Source organism: Acomys russatus, chromosome 1 (assembly GCF_903995435.1).
Source record: "Acomys russatus chromosome 1, mAcoRus1.1, whole genome shotgun sequence".
NCBI lineage: Eukaryota > Metazoa > Chordata > Mammalia > Rodentia > Muridae > Acomys > Acomys russatus.
This window is the reverse complement of record NC_067137.1, coordinates 4,692,623-4,716,960: the sequence shown is the minus strand read 5'-3', so window position 1 is coordinate 4,716,960 and position 24,338 is coordinate 4,692,623. Positions and strand designations below refer to the sequence as shown.

General features: G+C 40.8%; 1 protein-coding gene across 2 annotated transcripts in view; it reads right to left on the bottom strand.

Annotated features, from left to right (window-relative positions):
* Fshr (follicle stimulating hormone receptor) overlaps window positions 1-24,338 on the bottom strand; it is a 192,623-nt gene that overhangs the window by 45,764 nt on the left and 122,521 nt on the right. For both annotated transcript variants that reach the window (XM_051157033.1, XM_051157112.1), the window contains exon 3: window positions 372-446. In XM_051157033.1, the coding sequence (XP_051012990.1) occupies window positions 372-446 (75 nt within the window). The remainder of the gene's footprint in view (window positions 1-371; window positions 447-24,338) is intronic.

The window sequence follows — 24,338 nt, the reverse complement described above, 5'->3', positions numbered from 1 at the left end:
GTGGTATCACATTGAATGAAATGACAGGATGGAGGAGTTTTCCCACAGTCATAAGACAAGGGGTCTAGAGCCTGTGACATAAAATAAGAACAAAACTAGCTGAGGGAGTCAGTAAACAGAATGAAGCTTAGCTCAAGACTGGAACCTGGCTATCTACCCAGAGACAAATGATGGTCCCTTTTAGTCTGCCTCTGGCATCTTATGATGATCTGTGGATCTGAGAACAGAACAGCCAGAGTCTCACAGGAATGTAAAAGAACTTTTAAAGATCTTTCTAATAGTCACAGCCCTCTTCTGTATACACACACACAGACACACACACACACACACACACACACACACACACACACACACACAGAGATGTTGCTTACATTTCATGCAACTTGGGTAGGTTGGAGAACACATCTGCCTCTATTACCTCCAAGACATCATTGTGAGAGATCTCTCTGCAGCAAAAGAAAGATAACTCAGGTTAGTTCAGTTTCTCCCACCCCATAAACCTTAAAGGACTCACCTAGAGCCTTGTGCCTGAGAGGATTCGTAAGACACAAAACTGCTTTTCTTTCTTCAAGTCAGCTGTAGTAATAAGTCTAAACCAATACACTAGATGCTACTGTTTACAGAACTGTGGGATAATAAATCTGACGTAGTGGTTCATTTAGAGACTAGACATTCTTTAGCTGTAGAAATCAAAGCCTGAAGGAGACTTAGTTAAAAGTGTTTAGAGAAATATAGAGAATGAAGTAAAACTAACTTTCTAAGGTCAGGGGTCAGCAAACTTTCTCAGGTCCCGAAAGTAACTCTCTATTGGCTTTGTAGATGATTTACTATTTCTTGTCTTTGTGGATTATTTATTGGATCTATGTTGAGACTACTTCAAACAATGAAGTTCCAATGAAGCCATAAGAAATGAACTGCGTGCAAATAAAACTTTATTTATTAAAACATGGGGCTGAATTTGGCCACTGGGGTATGATTCATTGGACATACTCTTGACTATGAAGCAGGTGCTCTGTTAAACTGCCAGTGTCGTTTGAGAACATTAATGTTCATTTGTGTGCCCTCCTTCCCTCTCTAGGCATCCTTGCTCTTTCTTATCGTAAAATTATGCAAACATTTTTGTTAGAATAAAACAAAGACATTTAAAAATGGCAGCTTGATGTGGATGTGTCATTAGAAGCATCTGACATACATGTTTACATACTATTCTCATCCCAGTCCCGCTGCCATTCCTTTTCCCACCCCCTTTCCAACAGGTCTTCTTCTCCTTCCAAACAAGACCACTTTCTGCTTTCATAGCATGTATATTCTACCGCCCTCACTTGGTCCTCTGTGTTGCTCCCTTTAGGCGTTTTCTCTCTTCTCATGGTCCCATTTGTCCTTTCATGTTCTACACCTACACACCCACACCCCCACACCCCTCATGCACACATACATGTAGAAATTTAATCTACACACTACATATGAGAAAAATTATGTGATATTTGTATTTCTAAACCTGATTTACTTTATTTATTTTATTTTTTAAAAATTTTTTATTAATTTATTCTTGTTACATCTCAAGGTTTATCCCATCCCTGTATCCTCCCATTCTTCCCTCCCTCCCATTTTCCCATTATTCCCCTCCCCTATGACTGTTCCTGATGGGGATTACCTCCCCCTGTATATGCTCATAGAGTATCAAGTCTCTTCTTGGTAACCTGCTGTCCTTCCTCTGAGTGCCACCAGATCTCCCCATCCAGGGGACATGGTCAAATGTAGGGCAATGGAGTACATGAGAAAGTCATATCCCACTATCCACTCAACTGCTGAGAATGTTCTGACCATTGGCTAGATCTGGGTAGGAGTTTAAAGTTTACCTCCTGTATTGTCCTTGGCTGGTGCCTTAGTTTGAGCGGGACACCTGGGCCCAAATCTGCCTATCATAATGTTCTACGTATAGGTTTCTAGGACCCTCTGGATCCTTCTACTTTGCTATTCTCCCTTGCTTCTCTCATTTAAAGTCCCAATAGGATGCCCTCCCCTCTGTCCCAGTTTCCTGGTAAGTGAAGGCTTTCGTGAGACATGCCCCTTGGGCTAGTATGCAGATATAAGTGAGTATATACCATTTGACTCTTTCTGCTTCTGGGTTAACTCACTCATTATGATCATTTCTAGCTCAATCCATTTATCCACAAATGTTGGGAATTCCTTGTTTTTAATAGCTGAGTAGTATTCCATGGTGTATATGTACCACAGTTTCTTTATCCACTCTTCTACTGAGGGACACTTAGGCTGTTTCCATGTTCTGGCTATTATGAATAAGGCTGCTATGAACATGGTTGAGCAAATTTTCTTGTGTGCTGGAGCATCTTCTGGGTATATTCCAAGGAGTGGAATAGCTGGGTCTTGAGGAAGCCCTATTCCCAGTTTTCAGAGATAGCACCAGATAGATTTCCAAAGTGGCTGTACTAGTTTGCATTCCCACCAGCAATGAAGGAGTGTTCCTCTCTCCCTACATCCTCGCCAGCATGTGGTGTCGCTTGAATTTTTGATCTTAGCCATTCTGATGGGTGTAAGATGGAATCCCAGAGTTGTTTTGATTTGCATTTCCCTGATGCCTAAGGAGGTTGAGCATTTCTTTAAGTGTTTCTCAGCTATTTGATATTCCTCTGTTGAGAATTCTCTGTTTAGTTCCAAGACCCTTTTCTCTATTGGGTTATTTGGTTTGGTGGTTTTTAATTTTTTGAGTTCTTTATATATTTTGGATATTAGACGTTTGTCAGATGTAGGGTTGGTGAAGATCTTTTCCCAGTCTGTAGGCTGTCGCTTTGTTCTCTTAACAGTGTCTCCTGCCTTACAGAAGCTTCTCAGCCCCATGAGGTCCCATTTATTAATGGTTGACATTAAGGCCTGGGCCGTGGGTCTTCTGTTCAGGAAGTTGTCTCCTGTGCCAATATGTTCCAGGCTCTTCCCCAATTTTTCTTCTAAGTGACTTAGTGTCTCTGGTTTTATGTTGAGGTCTTTAATCCACTTGGATTTGAGTTTTGTGCAAGGTGACAAATATGGGTCCAGTTGCATGTTTTTACACATAGACCTCCAGTTAGACCAGCATCATTTGTTGAAGATGCTATCCTTTTTCCATTGAATGGATTTGGCTTCTTTGTCAAAAATCCGGTGACCATATGTGTGTGGATTCATATCTGGGTCTTCGATTTGATTCCACTGATCAACCAGCCTGTTGTTGTGCCAGTTCCATGCTGTTTTAATTACTATTGCTTTATAGTACAGTTTGAGATCAGGTATGGAGATTCCTCCGGAGGATCTTTTATTGTACAAGATTGTTTTAGCTATTCTGGTTTTTTTGTTTTTCTATATGAAGTTCAGAATTGAACTTTCAATGTCTTTAAAATATTGTGTAGGTATTTTGATAGGGATTGCATTGAATCTGTAGATTGCTTTTGGTAGGATGGCCATTTTCACTATGTTAATTCTCCAGATCCATGGGCAAGGAAGATCATTCCACCTTCTCAGGTCATCTTCAATCTCTTTCTTCAGAGTTTTGAATTTTTTTTCAAACAAGTCCTTCACTTGCTTAGTTAGAGTAACTCCTAAATATTTTATATTGCTTGTGGCTAATGTGAAGGGTGTGGCTTTCCTAACTTCCTCCTCTGCAAGCTTGTCATTTGTGTATAGGAAGGCTACAGACTTTTTTGAGTTAATTTTGTATCCAGCCAATTTGCTGAAGGTGTTTATCAGCTATAGGAGTTCTCTGGTGGAATTTTGAGGGTCACTTATGTACACTATCATATCATCTGCAAATAGGGATATTTTGATTTCCTCCTTTCCCATTTGGATACCCTTGATCTCCTTTTGTTGTCTTATTGCTCTGGCTAGAACTTCGAGTACTATATTGAAGTGATATGGAGAGAGTGGGCAGCCTTGCCTTGTTCCCGATTTTAGAAGAATTTCCTTGAGTATCTCACCATTTACTTTGATTTTGGCTATTGACTTGCTGTATATAGCCTTTATTATGTTGAGGAAAGTGCCTTGTATCCCCGATCTCTCTAAAACTTTAAACATGAATGGGTGTTGGATTTTATCAAATGCTTTCTCTGCATCTAAGGAGATGATCATGTGGTTTTTTATTTTCAGTGTTTATATCGTGGATTACATCGATGGATTTCTGTATATTAAAGCATCCCTGCATGCCTGGAATGAAGCCTACTTGGTCATGATGAATGATATCTTTGATGTGTTCTTGTATTCGTTTTGCAAGTATTTTATTTAGTATTTTTGCATCGATGTTCATAAGAGAAAATGGTCTGAGATTCTCTTTATTTGTTGAGTCTTTGTGAGGTTTAGGTATCAATGTGACTATGGCCTCATAGAATTAATTTGGTAATTTTCCACCCATTTCTATCTTTTGGAGTAGCTTGAAGAGTATCGGTATTAGCTCACCCCTGAAGGTCTGGTATAATTCTGCACTGAAACCATTTGGCCCTGGGCTTTTTTTGGTTGGGAGACTATCAATGATTGCTTCTATTTCTGTAGGGGAAATGGGACTATTTAGCTTGTTTATCTGTTCTTCATTCAATTTGGCAAGTGAAATTGATCAAGAAAATCATCCATTTCCCTTAGATTTCCAATTTTTTTGGCATATATGCCTTTGAAGTAGGATCTTATGATTCTTTGTATTTCTTCAGTGTCTGTTGTTATGTCTCCCTTTTCATTTCTGATTTTGTTGATTTCAATTCTGTCTCTCTGCCTTTTCATTAGACTGGCTAACGGTCTGTCTATCTTGTTGAGTTTCTCAAAGAACCAGCTCTTGGTTTTGTTGATCCTTTGGACTGTTTTCTTAGTTTCTAATTTGTTAATTTCACCCCTGAGTTTGATTATATCCAGACGTCTACTCCTTTTGGGTGTTTCTGCTTCTATTTTTCCTATGGCTTCCAGTTGTGTTGCTAAGATGCTTATGTGCGATGTTTCCAATTTCTTTTTAAAGGCACTTAGTGCTATGAATTTTCCTCTTAGCACTGCTTTCAATGTATCCCACAAATTTGGGTATGTTGTTCCTTCATTTTCATTGATTTTTAGAAACTCCTTGATTTCTTTCTTTATTTCTTCCCTGACCCAGGTGTCATTTAGCAGAGAGGGTTTAGTTTCCATGTATGTGTAAGCTTTTTGTTATTTCTGTTGTCGTTGAATTGCAGCCTAAGAGCATGGTGATCTGATAAGATACAAGGTAGTATTTCAATCCTCTTGTATCTATTGATGCTTGCTTTGTGACCTATGATGTGATCAATTTTGGAGAAGGTTCCATGGCGTGCAGAGAAGAAGTTATATTCTTTCTTGTTTGGGTGAAAGGTTCTATGGATATCTGTTAGATCCATTTGACCTATGGCATTGGTTAATGATGTTATTTCTCGGGTTAGTTTCTGTTTCCATGACTTATCCTTCAGTGAGAATGGGGTGTTGAAGTCTACCACTATTATTGTGTGGGGATCAATGTGTGGTTTAAGTTTTTTTTAGCAGATCTTTTACAAATGTGGGTACCTTTGTATTGGGAGCATAGATGTTCAGAATTGTGATGTCATCTTGGTTGACTTTACCTTTGATGAGTATGAAGTGTCCTTCCTCATCCCTTTTGATTAATTTTGGTTGAAAGCCTATTTTGTTCTATACTAACATGTCTATGCCTGCTTGATTCTTGTGACCATTTGCTTGGAATATTTTTTCCAACCCTTTACCCTGAGGTAATGCCTATCATTATGGGTGAGATGTGTTTCTTGAATGCAGAAGAATGTTGGGTCTTGTTTATGTACCCATTCAGTTAGTCTGTGTCTTTTTATTGGAGAATTGAGACCATTGACGTTGAGAGATATTAATGACCAGCGACTGTTAAGAGTCTTAATTTTGATGTTGGTTTCAGTCTAGCATTTGTGTAGTTGTGTTTTTGCCATGGGATAGTTATCTATTTCCTGAGTAGTTTTGGTTGTAGCTTGACCCTTTGGGATGGAGTTTTCCTTCTAGTACCTTCTTTAAAGCTGGATTTGTGGCTAGGTACTTTTTGAATTTGTCATGGAATGTTTTGTTTTTTACATCAATGGTTATTGATAGTTTTGCTGGGTAAAGTAGTCTGGCCTGGCATCTGTGGTCTCTTAGGTTTTGCAGGATCCCTGTCCAGGCCCTTCTGGCTATTATGGTCTCTGCTGAGAAGTCGGGTGTAATTCTGATAGGCTTGCCTTTAAATGTTATTTGGCCCTTTTTCCTTGGAGCTTTTAATATTTTTTCTTTTTTCTGTATGTTTTGTGTTTTGATTATTATGTGATGGGCATTTTTTCTTTTCTGGTCAATTCTATTTGGTGTTCTGTAGGCCTCTTGTATGTTTATAGGCACCTCTTTCTTTAGATTGGGGAAATTTTCTTATATGATTTTGTTGAGAATAGTTTCTGGGCCTTGGAGTCTGATATCTTCTCTTTCTTCTATGCCTATTGTCCTCAGATTTCTTCTTTTCATGGTGTCCTTAATTTCTTGGATGTTTTGTGTCAGGAGTTTTCCAGATTTGGCATTTTCTTTAATGGTTGCTTCAAGATCTGTGATTGTGTCTTCTAGACCTGAGATTCATTCTTCCATCTCTTGGATTCTGTTAGAAAAGCTCACCTCTCTGTTGCTCGCCTTCTTCTCTGAGGTCTCACGTTATCATTTTTCTTCTGTCTGTGTGTTTATCATTGACTCCATTTTCATTTTCAGATCTTGAATTGATTTTTTGATTTCTTTCATCTGATTGTTTGTATATTTCTGAGTTTCTTCCATTGCCTCTTTATAGGTCTTCAGAGCTTGAACCATTTTATCTATTTCTTTCATCTTGTTGTTTGTATTTTCCTGAAATTTTTTTAGTTCCACTCTATGTGCTTCTTTTATGTCTCTCACCTATTTGGCTGTGTCTTTCTGCATTTGATTACGAATTTTATTTGTTTCCTCCATTATCATCCTTCTTACTAAGGATTTGAGGTCATTTTCTTGTATTTCCATTGTATTTGAGTTCTGTGGGTTGTTTTCTTTGGGATAGGTGGAAACTGGAGTTGCCATGTTGTTTTGGGGTTTTTTGTGTCTGCTTTTTTGCTGTCCTTTAGACATCTTGCCATCTTTGTTTTTGTTGTGTAGCTTCCAGAGTTGGATGGAGGGAGTCTGATGATAGATTCACTTGTTTCCTCACGATTTCCCTAGTTCGCAAGCTCTGATGCTTCACTGGTGTGGATGGTACTAGGTTAGCCCTGTTGTTTTGGACTCTCACAGCCAGTGATCCTCAGCTCCCCTGTGCTGTGGGTCCTGCAATTATTCTGGGTCTCTGAATGAGCGTTGGGTCAGGCCAAGGTATCCACAGCCTTCTGGGTCCCCTGCCAAGTCCAGCCAGGTACATTGGGCCTGAACCACGGGCCGAACTCAGCTAGATTCTCAGGGACTGAACTGTCTGCCAAGCTCAGCTAGGGATTCTGGGACCAAAATGCACACAGGGTCCAGCCAAAATTTTTGGGCTGGGACTGCACACCAAGCTCATCTAGGGGCTTTTGGGCCAAAGTTTGTGCTGTGGTCAGTTATTGACTCAGGGCCGAAATGTCCGCCAAGCTCAGCCAGGAATTCTGGATTCAAACTGTACACTTTGTCCAACCAGAGTCTTAGAGCTGGTGGAACTGAGTGCTCTGCCTAGCCTGCTTCACAGCAAGAGAACTGCGGCTGCACTTATCTAGGGCCTTTGGTGGAGATGAGCGCTCTGCTCAGCCTGTGTCACAGCAGGAGAACTGGGGCTGTGCTGAGCTAGAGGCACTGGTGGAACTGAGCGCTCCTCCCAGCCTTTGTTGTAGCAGGAGAACTGCGGCTGTGCTGAGCCAGCACCGCTGGTGGAACTGAGTGCTCCATCCAGACTGCGTCACTGCAGGGGAGCTGCCACTGAGCTGAGGTGGTGCCTAGGGTGGAACTGAGCGCTCTGCCCAGCCTGCGCCAAAGCAGGGGAGCTGTGGCTGTGTGGAATTAGTGCCTTGGGCAGAATTGCTTGCTGAGCTGAGCCAGAATCCAGGACTCTATGGCCAAATTGTCCGCCGAGTCCAGTCTGGGTCCCAAGGCATCACGTGACCCACATCCTGCCCAGAGTCCCCTCTCCCACAGCAACTCCCACCAGCTACCACACCAATCGCCTCCACTGGAAGGTTCTGAGCTGCAAACCTCAGCCACCAACGCTGGTGCCACTGGTGCCTCTGGTGTTGCTGGTGCCACTCCTGCTGCTGCTGCCTCTCCCGCTGCTGCCTCTCCCGCTGCTGCTCTGATCCGAGAAAATCCGTGCTCCTCCCATGTGCAGGGGCACGCAGGGGTTCTGCACCCTGGTCCCTCTGAACCGTGGAGCACTCCCGCTGCCGTGGTGTGGAGACCTTGGTGTTCCTGGTTCAGAAATCTGTGCAATTCCCTGAATTCTTCACTGGGGCCTCCAAACACAGTCCACACTGCTCGCCGCCATCTTGGATCCCCCCTGACGTACTTTATTTAGCACAGTGAATTTTAGTTAGATCAATTTTCTGGTGAATTCCATGATTTCACTTTTCTTTATAACTGAGTAAAATTCCATTAAGTACATGTACCGCATATTCCTTATGTGTCTGTCTCTTACTGGACTCTTGGCTGGTTCCCGACCTTGGATATTGTGAATACTGTATCAATAAATGTGGATGTATGATTATCTCAGTTGCAGGCTGACTTAGGATCCTTCAGGTCCACTCCAAGAGTGAGTGGGATCACTGAATCATACTGTATTTTTATATTTCGTGTCTTTCTATTTTCAATTCATTTGAGGAACCTGTATACTGTTTTCATAGTGATGGCACCACTGTACATAATCACTAGTGACATACAAGGTTTCCATATACTGGCCAGAACTTGTTGTTTTTAAAGAATAATTTGCAATGGAATAGTAAAGCTGTTACAGTCTGCATTTCCATGAGGCTTTAGGATCTTAAACACTTAAAATATTTATTAATCATTTGTATTTTTTTCTTTGAGAACTATCTGGTTAATCAGTCCATTCATTGACTGGAAGTTTCTTTTCTTTTTCTTTCTTTCTTTCTTTCTTTCTTTCTTTCTTTCTTTCTTTCTTTTTTTTTTTTTTTTTTTTTGTAGTTCTTTTTAGGCTCTCAATAGTAATCTCATGTTAGATGGATAGGTATCAGAGATTTTCTCCCAGTCTGCAGTGTCTCTTCACTCTGGCTATTTTTTCTTTTGCTGTGAAGAAAGGAATTAATTCTTTTTTGCGGGTCAGCCTTGGGGATGGTTTCTAGTTGGATCAGAGTCCTCTATCTTGGTATGTTTTACCTATGCTTCTGTCTAAACAGTATCAAAGTTTTGGTGGCTGGTGTTTTTGAATTGGTTGTTGTGTGTGATGACACGGACCTGGTTTTATTTTTTAATCAATTGTTTTAAAAACAAACACGGATTAAAACCTATCCATTTAGTATTAGTTAGTATTATAACCTGCCTTTAGTATTAATGATGGCTGGCCAAATGTTTCAGGCCCTAGCTTTTCTCATCCTGGGGCAATCTGAGGGCTGTGGAGAATGAAGTCCATCAGCCGGTAAAGAGGGCTGCTTAATGCTTATAAAGCACGGATGAAGCACTCCTGGGAAGACCCATGCACTTTAATGCTTCCGTTGACTGACTCACGATACCTTATAGGCAGCATGCTTTCAAATAGGAGGAGGTAGAAATGTTGTCTGTGGGCCTGGGATGGTGATGCAGAGTACCTAAAACAGCTCTGGAGAGCATCCATAGGGGCCAGAGCATCTGGATGAGGGTAGCGAGGCAGCGATCTCAGAGAGGGATGGAGACATGGGTGACTTGTGGACTTGGGGTGCCAGTGCTATTTTTCACAAGTTGGTCATCAGGGTTTGTGAGTGAAAAGCTCTCACTTGACGATAGGCCAGCAGGCATGTATTTGAACATTTAGAGAAGTTGAGTTACAGAGCTGCAAGAAGGGAAGGACGAGAGAAGGAGGACCATTTAAATCTAAGTGAGATCCATGAGACCATGTCCTGTGGCCACAGTTCCAGCCTTGTTGCCAGCACTAGGTCTTCTCAGAACTCACGCTCATATTCTGTGTAATTTTAGGACACACATACTTAACCAAACCCATGTCTGGATATTTTGATACTGTTTTTAAAAAAACACATTGGAAATTATTAGCACAAACTAGCCTAGAAACAGTCATTACTTACTTCTTTCAGTTAGTAGTTCATATGTCTTACTATCAACTTTAGAGACAGGAATATATTGGGATTAGTGGTCCTTTATATGGCCAGATGGGACTAGGCAAGGAGGAGAGGGTGCAATAGTAGAAAACATAAGAAATCCCTTGGTCTCCTTTCTAGTTAACCCCCCCTTTCTCTGTCCCTAGTTAATTCTACAATCATTTATTGGGTATTCACTGTTTATTAGACAGGCAGACATCAATTTATTCAACACAACCATCTCTGACTGTTAGCAGGTCTTGCACACTTTCTTCTGCCTCCTCAGGCCATGGTAGGTACCTCTTTGGACCTTGGATTCCTCACTGTGAAATGAGGAGGTAGGGGAGATAGTTTGCTAATTCTTTTACACTTTAGTGCAACAGGGTCTCATCTGCAAGCACAGCTCTGCAGAAGGTTAGTTTCCAGAGGCGAGGAAGCTCAAGCATGTCCCACACTTCCCATTAAGCCCTGCTTCTCTCCAGTTACATCATCTCTTACCATGGACATCACAGGAACTAAAATACCAGCACACGAACTTTTAGTCAGTTGAACCATGTCTAAACTGTAGCACTGAGCATTTGATTTCATATTATATCCTTTCCTTCAATTCATTTAGTATGGCATTAGTGAGGCTTTTAACCCCTAGTCACAGGATGGAATCCTATAAACTTGTGGTAATGCAGCTCAAAATGAATAGCACCAGCATCTGGCAAATTCATATAAACTGTAATGATGGGGACGCTCATAATGCTGTCACATCCATGTACTAACCAGGCTCAGTCCAGCTTAGCTTCCAAGAACAGGTAAGATTGAATACATATGGACATAGACACATTAATATCACTCTATAATAGGTTAAATATTTATGCTGGATCTCCACATTAAACATGCTTGGTTATTGCCTTGCATTCCCTTTAGTAGGGGGCTGGAAAATGACTACCTGGTTAAGAGCACTTACTGCTCTTGCTGAGAACTGGAATTTGGTTCCCAGCAACCATTTGAGGAAACTCACACCCTCCTCTAATTCCAGTTCTATGGATTCACCCCTCTCTTCAAGCCTCTGCAGATACCTATACCCCCAAGTGCTTATCCAAGTACAGACACATGGGCACACACAGAATTAAAAGTAATATAAATAAAAATATTCTTTTAAAGTTCATCTTTTAGGAACAAGCAACAAGCCTACCTTTCCTTCAAAGGTCATGAACACGAACACCACTCCCTTGAGTAGAAGAATGCACACCTGAGGAATGTGACTACATTCTGAGATCTCCTCTAGAACGCATGCCCTTCCCTCCCATATCCGTGTCCCATGCAGGCATATCCCCCCTGCCTTTCCTGCCTATACACAATCTTCAAAGTCAACTTCCTTAATCCCAAGTCAAGTGATTTATAATCTCTTATGGTCACTACCCTTTCCTTCTTTCTCAGCTGTGTCTCAATTTTGTCAATTCAAGGAAGAACTTCATTGTATAGACACAATGTGTAGGGAAGCTACGGCAATGAGAAATATGAAGAAAGGCACCCTGAACAACAGAGCAAGAGTCTCTTGCATGTGGTGGATTAGAAAATTGACAACAATAACAATGACTATGACAACAACAACAAAACAAACCTTGGACAAAGGCTTAAACCACAGATAAGACTACTGTCCATTGGCTATATCTAGACAGCTCATTCTCCAAGGTCATGAGGGCAGTGGGGCCTGCCTCTGACATAAACTCTGGTGCCTGCAATTTGATCACGTCTCTTTGATGGGGAGGCTCTGAAGGCACACAGAGGAAGGAGTTACAGGCTATCGATATAGTCCTGATAGGTTGTGGTCAGATGGTGGGGAGAGGGTGCCCCCCATCAGAGGTCTAGGGGAAAGAGACAGGGCAGAAGAGGGAAGGAGGGTGGGAACAGGAAGATAGAACGAGAGGATAACAATTGGGATGTAATATGAATAAATTATAATAAGTAAAAAGAAAACTAAGACACTGCCATTTTCCAGGTTTGGTCATGTGCCAATCAACAAAGGCACCACAGAAAACCTTGAACAGATCTCATCCCTGATGCTCAGCAGATGCCACTCACAGACCAAACCCTTTATTTTCCTATCGTTTCATCTACCCATGAGTTGTTTACTGAGTGCTAAATCCATACCGAACCACCACTAGATGAATAAGATTTCCAGAAACTCAGTGAAATCAGACTGGGTGATCAGAAAATCAGATAGTGACAACAGGGAAGCAGTGGCACAACAGTGATATGAGTGAGAACTCCTTCAACTGCAAACGGGCCCATGAGAACCTAGGCACTAGGCAAGCTGAAACGGTTAGAAACATTTGGGGGAGGGGGGAATATAGATTCTTTTAAATAAAAACCTCACCATCTTGAGCTGTTTGATTGGATTATTTTATCTTGCTTTTCATCCTTACCATACGTGTGGATATTGAAGGGAAGCCTGGCAAGCTGTTCCCAGTCTTCATCTAAAGAACACTGTGGACTTGACACCCGCACCCAAGCTTTTAGATGTGCAAAGCACAAGGCTCTATTCTGGCCTTTCTAATGACAACATGTCTTTTAAAAATTATTATTATTATTATTATTATTATTATTATTATTATTATTATTATTATTATTATTATTATTATTATCTTCTATATTATATCCTGACTGCAGTTTCCCCTCTTTCCTCTCCTCTCAGTCCCTCCTACCTACCTCCCCTTTCCCCCAGATCTACTCCTTTTTCTTCTCCTTTCAGAAAAGCGCAGGCCTCCCAGAGATATCAAATAAGCGTGACATATCAAATTGGAACCTGTTTTAAAAGATTCCTGGTGACTGCAGCTGCTAACATTTGCGAGGCTCAGAACCAGTGGGTTAGACTGGTTCAAATGTCCAAAGGTTCATATCTCAGAAATTTGGTTCCCATCATGCTCATAGTTAGAGATGATGCAGTTGGAGATAGGTGGGACTTAGTGGGAGGTGATTGGCTGGATCATAATTGCCTATGTGAAGGATTTGGTGCTGGATTCAGGGAGTGCATTAGGTGTTGTAAGGTTGGGTTAACTTCCTCCAGGGTGGGCTGTTATAACACAGAGCCTCATCCTTCTGCACATAGTGAGTCTCCTTTCTTCTGCTTTGCCATGTGAGTCAGGCAGATGATGGTGCCATGATGGTTTGACTTTCCAATCATCAGAATGGTAAAACAAAAACTTTTATTGCTATTCATGTCAAGTGTTCAGTTACAGAATCATTAATTGGACTAAGACACTCACAGACCTTTTTCTTTTTTTGTAAATATAGGAGATACTCCCCAGTCCAAATTCTTCATATTTCCTCCCCTATCATTCTATTGAGGATTTTTTCTCTGATTTATGTAGTTAGCTTCTCCTTGATTGGGTATGTTATGGCACCCAATCACATTTAAATATTTGGAGTAAAATTTTATTTCTTTAATAACATCAGAATAAATTTAATTATCTGTCCTTCCCATAACCCAGGGGCCCATAGATCCTTTGTCAGTGAGTCTTGCATATTACTTTGTATCTGCATCCTGGGGATGATTTCATAGTTTAAATAAATACATTTCTCTCTCTCCTCAGAGAACTTCTAGAGGACAGAGCCATTGCCTTTTGTCTTAGTATTCCTGTTCCCAGCCAACTGTTTGCTAAATGAATGACTGAGCTCAGAGTGATTAGGAAAGATTTTCCCACTTTGCCTTTGAACAATAAAGCTATGCTCCTGAACACACACAGCAAACAATCTTTGCAAATCAAATTGCATATTAACACAGGAGGGAAGCATCTTGTTCAGCAGAATGTCAGGGTGAGATCTTTGGAGTGGAGAAGTAGTGCAGAACACGCGCAGCACATTCTTACCAGGCAGCACCTGCGTTTTGGGTGCTGACGTTGATGGCAAGAATATAGACATAAATAAGCAGGAATCTACATGATTTCTGAGAGTCTAGTTAGATTCATGTGCTAGGCCTCCTAGAGGTTACTAGAAAAAATAGAAAGGAGTTTTGATAGGTTATATTTAAATATAATGGTCTATGTAATTATACATGCTAATATATAATATATCCCATATAAGAATACTATAAATATATATATTTACAAAGCACATTTATAAAGGAATTGAGAAAAAGGCCACACATACAACAAACACTACATATATTTAATGCTTCACAATGAATGGACACATGATCTAAAACAACATATTATATACATACATGTGTATTATACATAGTCAAAGTATAGTATGTGTCATACAGTATGCATTATATTATAAAATTATACAAAATACATGACTATAAATGAGTATCATAATATAATGTTTCATGTAATTGTAATATAATATATATGAGGACATATTAGTGCAAATACAGGCTGCATGTCATTCATAACAGTGAGTATATCTTTGACATATTCTGCTTTTTCCTATATTTTCATCTTGTCTTCTCTCTCAATTCTGGACATTCATTGTGCAGTGTAAAGTTAGAAAATATCGGTGAAAATTCTTATGAAACTGCCTTCCAGAGAAGTTTGTAAAGCTCTTTAAATTCACACTCATGCCCTATTTAGAATCTTTTTTTTTTTCATTTGCATCCATTTTTATTTAGTGTGTAATTCAATTTTTTAAAATTTATTTTTAATTTATATATTTACTTTACATCCCAATTGTAGCCCCCTCCCTCCTCTCCTCCTGGTTCCTCCTTCAACCCTCTTCCCCCCTCCCCCATCCCCTTGTCCTCAGAAAAGGCTAGCTGCTCCCATCCCACCCCAGCACATAAGTTGCATCAGGACTGAGATCCTCCTTGTCCACTGAGGTCAGGCAAGCAGCTGACTAGGGCAAAGTGATCAAAAGTAGGAGTGTCATAGACAGCCCCTGATCAACTCACTAGAGAACCTACATGAAGCTCAAACTGCCCATTGGTTACATATATGTAGGGGGCCTAGGTCCAGTCCATGTATGGCCGTTGGTTGGTGTTTCTTTCTCTGAAAGTCCCCATGTGTCTATGTTAGTTGACCCCATTGGTCTTCTTACAGCATTCTTGTCCCTTCCAGGTCCTTCTATCCTTCCCCCCCATTCTTCCAGAAGACTCCATAAGATCCACCTGTTGCTTGGCTGTGAGTCTCAGTATCTGATTCGGTCAGGTGCTAGGTGGGGCCTCTCATAGGATGGTTAAGTTAGGCTCCTGTCTGTAACAATATCAGAGTTTCCTTAAGGGTGTCAGGGGTTGGCCCTCTCCCTTGGGCTGGGTCTCAGACTGGGAGTGGACATTCCTTCATTCTCTATTCTGTCTTTATCTCTGCACATCTTGTAGGCAGGGAAAACTTTGTTTCCAAGTTTTTGTAGGTAGATTAGTGTTCTCCTCTCACCATTATAGGTCCTGCCTGGTGGCCCCCTCAGACTTGTGTCCCCCAGAAGCTAGAGACATCCCTATATCTTCCATGTAGCCTATCCTATCTCATGCCACCAGCTTGTCTCAGTGATGTCCTCTCTTTAGGTTTCCCTTTTCCCTACAGGCTCTCAAACCTCCCAACCCCACTCTCCCCACATCTGATTCCCCTCTCCTTTCTTTCTTCACACCCTCTCCTATCCAGTTCCCTCTCTACCACCTCTTCCACTTCCTATCTTATTTTGCTATCTGAGTGAGATTTAAGGAGGACCTCATTGGGCCCTCATTGTTACTTAGTTTCTTTGGGTCCATGGTTTATAATGTAGTTATCCTGCAATATATGGCTAACATTCACTTATAAGTGAATATATACCATATGTATCTTTCTGGCTCTAGGCTACATTGCTCAGGATGATCCTTTCTAGTTCCATCCATTTGCCTGCACATTTCATGATTTCCTTGTTTTTAATAGTTGAGCAGTATTCCATTGTGTAAATTTACCAGATTTCTTTATTCTTTGGTTGAGGGACATCTGGGTTGTTTTCAGTTTCTGGTTATTGTGAATAAAGCTTCCATGAACATAGTTGAACAAATATCCTTGCAGTGTGTTGGAACATCTTTTGAGCATATGCCAAGAAGTGGTATAGTTGGTTTTTTTTTTTTAATTAATTTATTCTTGTTAGATCTCAATGGTTATCCCATCCCTGGTAAACTCCCATTCTTCCCTCACTCCCATTTTCCCCTTACTCCCCTCCCCTATGACTGTGCCTGAGGGGGACTTCTTCCCCCTGTATATGCTCATAGGGTATCAAGTCTCTTCTTGGTAGCCTGCTATCTTTTCTCTGAGTGCCACCAGGTCTCCCCCTCCAGGGGACATGGTCAAATATGAGGCACCAGAGTACGTGTGGAAGTCAGACCCCACTCTCCACTCAACTGCGGAGAATGTCCTGTCCATTGGCTAGATCTGGGTAGGGGTTTAAAGTTTATGGCCTGTATTGTTCTTGGCTGGTCCAATAGTTAGAGTGGGACCCCTGGGCCCAAATCTGCCTATCATAATGTTCTTCTAGTAGATTTCTAGGACCCTCTGGATCCTTGTACTTTGTTATTCTCCCATGCTTCTCTCATCTAGAGTCCCAATAGGATGTCCTCCCCTCTGTCCCAGTTTCCTGGTAAGGGAAGGCTTTTGTGGGACATGCCCCTTGGGCTAGTATGCAGCTATAAGTGAGTATATACCATTTGACTCTTTCTGCTTCTGGGTTAACTGACTCATTATGATCATTTCTAGCTCAATCCATTTGTCCACAAGTTGTGGGAATTCCTTGTTTTTAATAGCTGAGTAGTATTCCATAGTGTAAATGTACCACAGTTTCTTTATCCATTCTTCTACTGAGGGATATTTAGGCTGTTTCCATGTTCTGGTGATTATGATTAAGGCTGCTATGAACATGGTTGAGCAAATTTTCTTGTTGTGTGCTAGAGTATCTTCTGGATATATTCCAAAGAGTGGAATAGCTGGGTCTTGAGGAAGCCCTATTCCCAGTTTTCAGAGATAGCACCAGATAGATTTCCAAAGTGGCTGTACTAGTTTGCATTCCCACCAGCAATGAAGGAGTGTTCCTCTCTCTCTCCACATCCTCACCAGCATGTGGTGTCGCTTGAATTTTTGATCTTAGCCATTCTGATGGGTGTAAGATGGAATCCCAGAGTTGTTTTGATTTGCATTTCCCTGATGACTAAGGAGGTTGAGCATTTCTTTAAGTGTTTCTCAGCCATTTGATATTCCTCTGTTGAGAATACTCTGTTTAGTTCCAAGACCCTTTTCTCTATTGGGTTATTTGGTTTGGTGGTATTTAATATTTTGAGTTCTTTATATAATTTGGATATTAGACCTTTGTCAGATGTAGGGTTGGTGAAGATCTTTTCCCAGTCTGTAGGCTGTCGCTTTGTTTTCTTGACAGTGTCTCCTGCCTTACAGAAGTTTCCCAGTCTCATGAGGTTCCATTTATTAATGGTAGACATTAAGGCCTGGGCTGTTGGTGTTCTGTTCAGGAAGTTGTCTCCTGTGCCAATATGTTCCAGGCTCTTCCCCACTTTTTCTCCTAAGTGACTTAATGTCTCTGGTTTTATATTGAAGTATTTGATCCACTTGGATTTGAGTTTTATGCAAGGTGACAAATATGGGTCCAGTTGCATTTTTTTTACACATTGGCCTCCAGTTAGACCAGCATCATTTGTTGAAGATGCTATCCTTTTTCAAGTGAATGGATTTGGCTTCTTTGTCAAAAATCAAGTGACCATATGTGTGTGGATTCATATCCACTGATCAACCAGCCTGTTGTTGTGCCAGTACCATGCTCTTTTAATTACTATTGCTTTATAGTACAGTTTGAGATCAGGTATGGAGATTCTTCCAGAGGATCTTTTATTGTATAAGATTGTTTTAGCTATTCTGGGTTTTTTGTTTTTCCATATGAAGTTCAGAATTGAACTTTCAATGTCTTCAAAAATTGTGTAGGTATTTTGATAGGGATTGCATTGAATCTGTAGATTGCTTTGGTAGGATGGCCATTTTCACTTTGTTAATTCTCCAGATCCATGAGCAAGGAAGATCATTCCATCCTCTTAGGTCATCTTCAATCTCTTTCTTCAGAGTTTTGAATTTTTTTTCAAACAAGTCCTTCACTTGCTTAGTTAGAGTAACTCCTAAATATTTTATATTGCTTGTGGCTAATGTGAAGGGTGTGGCTTTCCTAACTTCCTCCTCTGCAAGCTTGTCATTTGTGTATAGGAAGGCTACAGACTTTTTTGAGTTAATTTTGTATCCAGCCAATTTGCTGAAGGTGTTTATCAGCTATAGGAGTTCTCTGGTGTAGTTTTGAGGGTCACTTATGTACACTATCATATCATCAACAAACAGAGATAATTTGACTTTCTCCTTTTCCATTTGGATACCCTTGATCTCCTTTTGTTGTCTTATTGCTCTGGCTAGAACTTCGAGTACTATATTGAAGTGATATGGAGAGAGTGGGCAGCCTTGCCTTGTTCCCGATTTTAGAAGAATTTCCTTGAGTATCTCACCATTTACTTTGATTTTGGCTATTGGCTTGCTGTATATAGCCTTTATTATGTTGAGGAAAGTGCCTTGTATCCCCGATCTCTCTAAAACTTTAAACATGAATGGGTGTTGGATTTTATCAAATGCTTTCTCTGCATCTAAGGAGATGATCATGTGGTTTTTTTATTTTCAGTGTTTATATCGTGGATTACATCAATGGATTTCTGTATATTAAACCATCCCTGCATGCCTGGAATGAAGCCTACTTGGTCATGATGAATGATATCTTTGATGTGTTCTTGTATTCGTTTTACAAGTATTTTATTTAGCATTTTTGCATCGATGTTCATAAGAGAAATTGGTCTGAAATTCTCTTTCTTTTTTGGGTCTTTGTAAGGTTTAGGTATGAATGTGACTATGGCCTCATAAAATGAATTTGGTAATATTCCATCCATTTCTATCTTTTGGAGTAGCTTAAAGTGTATTGGTAATAGCTCACCCCTGAAGGTCTGGTATAATTCTGCACTGAAACCATCTGGCCCTGGGCTTTTTTTGGTTGGGAGACTATCAATGATTGCTTCTATTTCTGTAGGGGAAATGGGACTATTTAGCTTGTTTATCTGTTCTTCATTCAATTTGGCAAGTGAAATTGATCAAGAAAATCGTCCATTTCCCTTAGATTTTCAAATTGTTTGGCATATATGCCTTTGAAGTAGGATCTTATGATTCTTTGTATTTCTTCAGTGTCTGTTGTTATGTCTCCCTTTTCATTTCTGATTTTGTTGATTTGGGTACTGTTTCTCTGCCTTTTAGTTAGTTTGGCTAATGGTTTGTCTATGTTGTTGATTTTCTCAAAGAACCAGCTCTTGGTTTTGTTGATTCTTTCGACTGTTTTCTTAGTTTCTAATTTGTTAATTTCAGCCCTGAGTTTGATTATTTCCAGATGTCTACTCCTTTTGTGTGTTTCTAGGGCTTCCAGTTGCTTCGTTAAGATGCTTATGTGCGATGTTTCCACTGTCTTTTTAAAAGCACTCAGTGCTATGAATTTTCCTCTTAGCATTGCTTTCAATGTATCCCACAAATTTGGGTATGTTGTTCCTTCATTTTCATTGAATTTCACGAACTCCTTGATTTCTTTCTTTATTTCTTCCTTGACCCAGGTGTCATTTAGCAGAAAGTTGTTTAGTTTCCACGAACTTGTAGGCTTTTTGTTATTTCTGTAGTTGTTGAATTGCAGCCTAAGGCCATGGTGATCTGATAGCACACAAGGTAGTATTTCAATCCTCTTGTATCTGTTTAGGCTTGCTTTGTGACCTACGATGTGATCAATTTTGGAGAAGGTTCCATGGGGTGCAGAGAAGAAGGTATGTTCTTTCTTGTTTGGGTGAAAAGTTCTATAGATATCTGTTAGATCCTTTTGACCCATGGCATTGGTTAATGATGTTATTTCTCGGGTTATTTTCTGTTTCCATGACTTATCCTTCAGTGAGAGTGGGGTGTTGAAGTCTCTCACTATTATTGTGTGGATCGATGTGTGGTTTAAGCTTCATTAGCACATATTTAACAAATGTGGATGCCCTTGTATTGGGAGCATAGATGTTCAGAATTGTGATGTCATCTTGGTTGACTTTACCTTTGATGAGTATGAAGTGTCCTTTCTCATCCCTTTTGATTAATTTTGGTTGAAAGTCTATTTTGTTTTGTTAAAATCGCTACGCTTGCTTGCTTCTTGTCACCATTTGCTTGAATATTTTTTCCAACCCTTTACCCTGATGTAATGCCTAACATTATGGGTGAGATGTGTTTCTTGAATGCAGAAGAATGTTGGATCTTGTTTATGCACCCATTCAGGTAGTCTGTATCTTTTTATTGGAGAATTGAGAACATTAAAGTTGAGTGATATCAATGACCAGTGACTGTTCAGAGTCTTAATTTTGATGTTGGTTCCAGTCAAGTGTTTGTGTAGTTGTGTTTTTGCCATGGTATAGTTATCTATTTCCTGAGTTGTTTTGGTTGTAGCTTGTCCCTTTGGGATGGAGTTTTACCTCTACTACCTTCTGTAAAGCTGGATTTGTGGATAGGTACTGTTTGAATTTGTTTTTTCATGGAATATTTTGTTTTCCCCATCAATGGTTATTGATAGTTTTGCTGGGTAAAGTAGTCTGGCCTGCCACTGTGGTCTCTTAGGGTTTGTAGGATCTCTGTCTAGGCCCTTCTGGCTTTTATGGTCTCTGCTGAGAAGTCGGGTGTAATTCTGATAGGTTTACCATTAAATGTTATTTGGCCCTTTTCCCTTGCAGCTTTTAATATTTTTTCTTTTTCTGTATGTTTTATGTGTTAATTATTATGTGACAAGCACTTTTTCTTTTCTTGTCAATTCTATTTGCTGTTCTGTAGGCCTCTTGTATGTTTATAGGCATCTCTTTCTTTAGATTGGGGAAATTCTCTCCTATGATTTTGTTGAGAATAGTGTCTGGGCCTTGGAGTCTGATATCTTCTCTTTCTTCAATGCCTTTTATCCTTAGATTTCTTCTTTTCATGGTGTCCTTGCTTTCTCGGATGTTTTGTGTCTGGATTTTTCCAGATTTTGCATTTTCTTAATGGTTGCTTCAAGATCTGTGATTGTATCTTCTAGACCTGAGATTTGCTCCTCCATCTCTTGGATTCTGTTAGAAAAGCTTGCCTCTGTGTTGCTCGTCTTCTTCTCTGAGGTCTCACGTTCCCGTTTTCTTCTGTCTGTGTGTTTATCATTGAATCCACTTTAATCTTCAGATCTTGAACTGATTTCTTTCATCTGAATGTTTGCATATTCCTGAGTTTCTTCCATTGCCCCTTTATAGGTCTTCAGAGCTTTAACCGTTTTATTGATTTCTTTCATCTGGTTGTTTGTATTTTCCTGAAATCTTTCCAGTTCTACTCTATGTGCTTCTTTTATGTCTCTCACCTGTTTGGCTGTGTGTTCCTGCATTTGATTATGAATTTTATTTATTTCCTCCATTATCGTTCTCATTACCAAGGATTTGACATCATTTTCTTATATTTCTGTTGTGTTTGAGTTCTCTGGGTTGTTTTCTTTGGGATAGCTGGAAAAGGAGATCCCATGTTGTTTTGGTTTTTTTTGCGTATGCTTTTACACTGTCCGTTAGACATCTTGTCATCTCTGTTTTTGTTGGATAGCTTCCATAGTTGGGTGGACAGAGTCTGATGATAGATTCACTTGTTTTGTCCCAATTTCCCTAGGCTGGAAGCTCTGATGCTTCACTCGTGTGGATGGCAAGAGGCTAGCCCTGTCATTTCGAACTCCCACAGTCAGTGATCCTCAGCTCCCCTGTACTGTGGGTCCTGCAATCCTTCTGGGTCTCTGAATAAGCATTGGGTCAGGCCAACGTGTCCACAGCCTTCTGCATCCCCTGCCAAGTCCACCCAGGGACACTGGGCCCAAACCATGTTCCGAGCTCAGCTAGATTCTCAGGGTCCGAACCATCTGCTGAGCTCAGCTAGGGACTCTGGGCCCAAAATGCATGTAGAATCCAGCCAGAGTTTCTGGGCTGGGACTGCGCGCTAAGCTCAGCTAGGGGCTTTAGGCCCAAAGCTGCGTGCTGTGGTCAGTTATAGTCTCAGGGCCCGAACCTTCCACCAAGCTCAGCCAAGACTTCTAGACTGAAACTGTGCACCTGGTTCAACCAGTGTCTCAGAGCCGGGACTGCACCAAAAGATCAGCTAGAGTCTCTAGAACCAAGCTGTCCACCCAGCACAGTTAGGGACTCTGGCCCCAAACTGCACACTGAGCTTTGCCAGAATCTCAAGGATGGAATTGTGCACCGAGCTCAGCCAGGGACTCTGGACCTACACTGTGTGCTGAATTCATCCTGGGACTCTGGGGAGAGAGTCCAGCCAGAGTTTTAAGGCTGTGCCTGTGTTCAAGGCTCAGCTTGAGTCTCTGGGCCCAATCTGCGGGGCAATTCCAGCTAGGGCCTCTGGGACGAATCTGTGTGCTGACCTCAGCCTGCATCCGAGCAGCAGAACTGTGTGCTGAGCTGAGCTAGTATCTCGGGTGGATCTGCGTGCTGAGCTCAGCCTGCATCACAGCAAGGGAACTGCAGCTGAGCTAGTGTCTCAGGCACTGCACGCTGAGCTGAGCCAGCTTCTCCATGGTGGAATTGCCCACTGAGTTGAGCTTGGGACTCAGGGGCTGAACTGTCTGCAGAATCCAGTTTGGGTCTCAGGGCACCGCGTGACCCAAATCCTGCTGAGAGTCCCCTCTCCCTCAGCAACTCTCACCGGCCACCACACCAATCGCCTCTGCCAGAAGGCTCCAAGCTGCAAACTCAGTCACCACTGCTGCTGCCACTGCTGTCGCTATTGTCTCTGCTGCTTCTGCTCTGATCTGAGAAAAATCCGTGCTCCTCCCGTGTGCAGGGGCACGCAGGTCCTCTGCATCCTGGTCCCTTAGAACCATGGAGCACTCCTTCTGCAGTGGTGTGGAGACCTCGGTGTTCCTGGTTCAGAATTCTGTGCAATTCCCTGAATTGTTTACTGGAGCTTCTAAACATGGTCCACCCTGCTAGCCGCCATCTTGGATTTCATAGCTGGGTCTTAAGATAGTACTATTTCCAATTTTTCTGAGAAAGCACTGGAAAGTGGTGTACAAATTTGCATTCCCAATAGCAATGAAGGAGTATCGTTTTTTCTCTGTAGCGTCACCAGAATGTATTGTCACTTGAGTGTTTGATCTTAGCTATTCTGAAAGGTGTAAGATGGATTCTCAGAGTCATTTTGATTTATATTTTCCTCATGACAAAGAACATTGATAATTCTCTCTTTAGCTCCATAACCCATTTTTAATAGGTTATTTGGTTTGTTTTTGTTTAATTTCTTGAGTTCCTTATATATTTTGTATATTAGCCCTTTGTCAGAGGTAAGGCTGGTAAAGATCTTTTCCCAGTCTGTGGGCTGCTATTTTGTTCTATTTTTAGTGTTCTTTGCCTTACAGAAGCTTCTAAGTTTCGTGAGGCCCCATTTATTAATTGTTGATCTTAGAGCCTGAGTGGTTGGTGTTCTGTTCAGGAAGCTGTCTCTTGTGCCAACAAGTTCAAGGCTATACCCACATTGTCTTCTATTATATTTTGTGTTTCTGGTTTTATGCTGAGGTCATTGATCCACTTAGACTTGAGTTGTGTGCAGGGTGACAAATATGGATCTATTTGCATTTTCTACATGTAGACATCCAGTTATACCAGCACCATTTATTGAAGGTGCTTTCTTTTTTCTATTGTATGCTTTTGGTTTCTTCATTAAAAATGAACTGTCCACAGGTATGTGGATTTGCTTCTGGGTCTTCAATTTGATTTCATCCATCAGCCTGCCTATTTATATGCCAAAACCTCCAGATGTTTGTTTTTTGTTTTTGTTTTTGCTTCTTTTATTGTATAGGTTTATCTTAGCTATTGTGTTTTTGTTTGTTTGTTTTGTTCTTTCAAGGTCTGTTAATAATCATGTTGGTATTTTGATGAGAATTGCATTGAGTCTATAGATTATTTTTGGCAAGATGGCAATTTTTACTATGTTAATCCTACTGATCCATAAGTATGGAAGATTTTTTGATCTTATATTTTTCCATTTATTTTTTTCAGTGACCTGAAGTTCT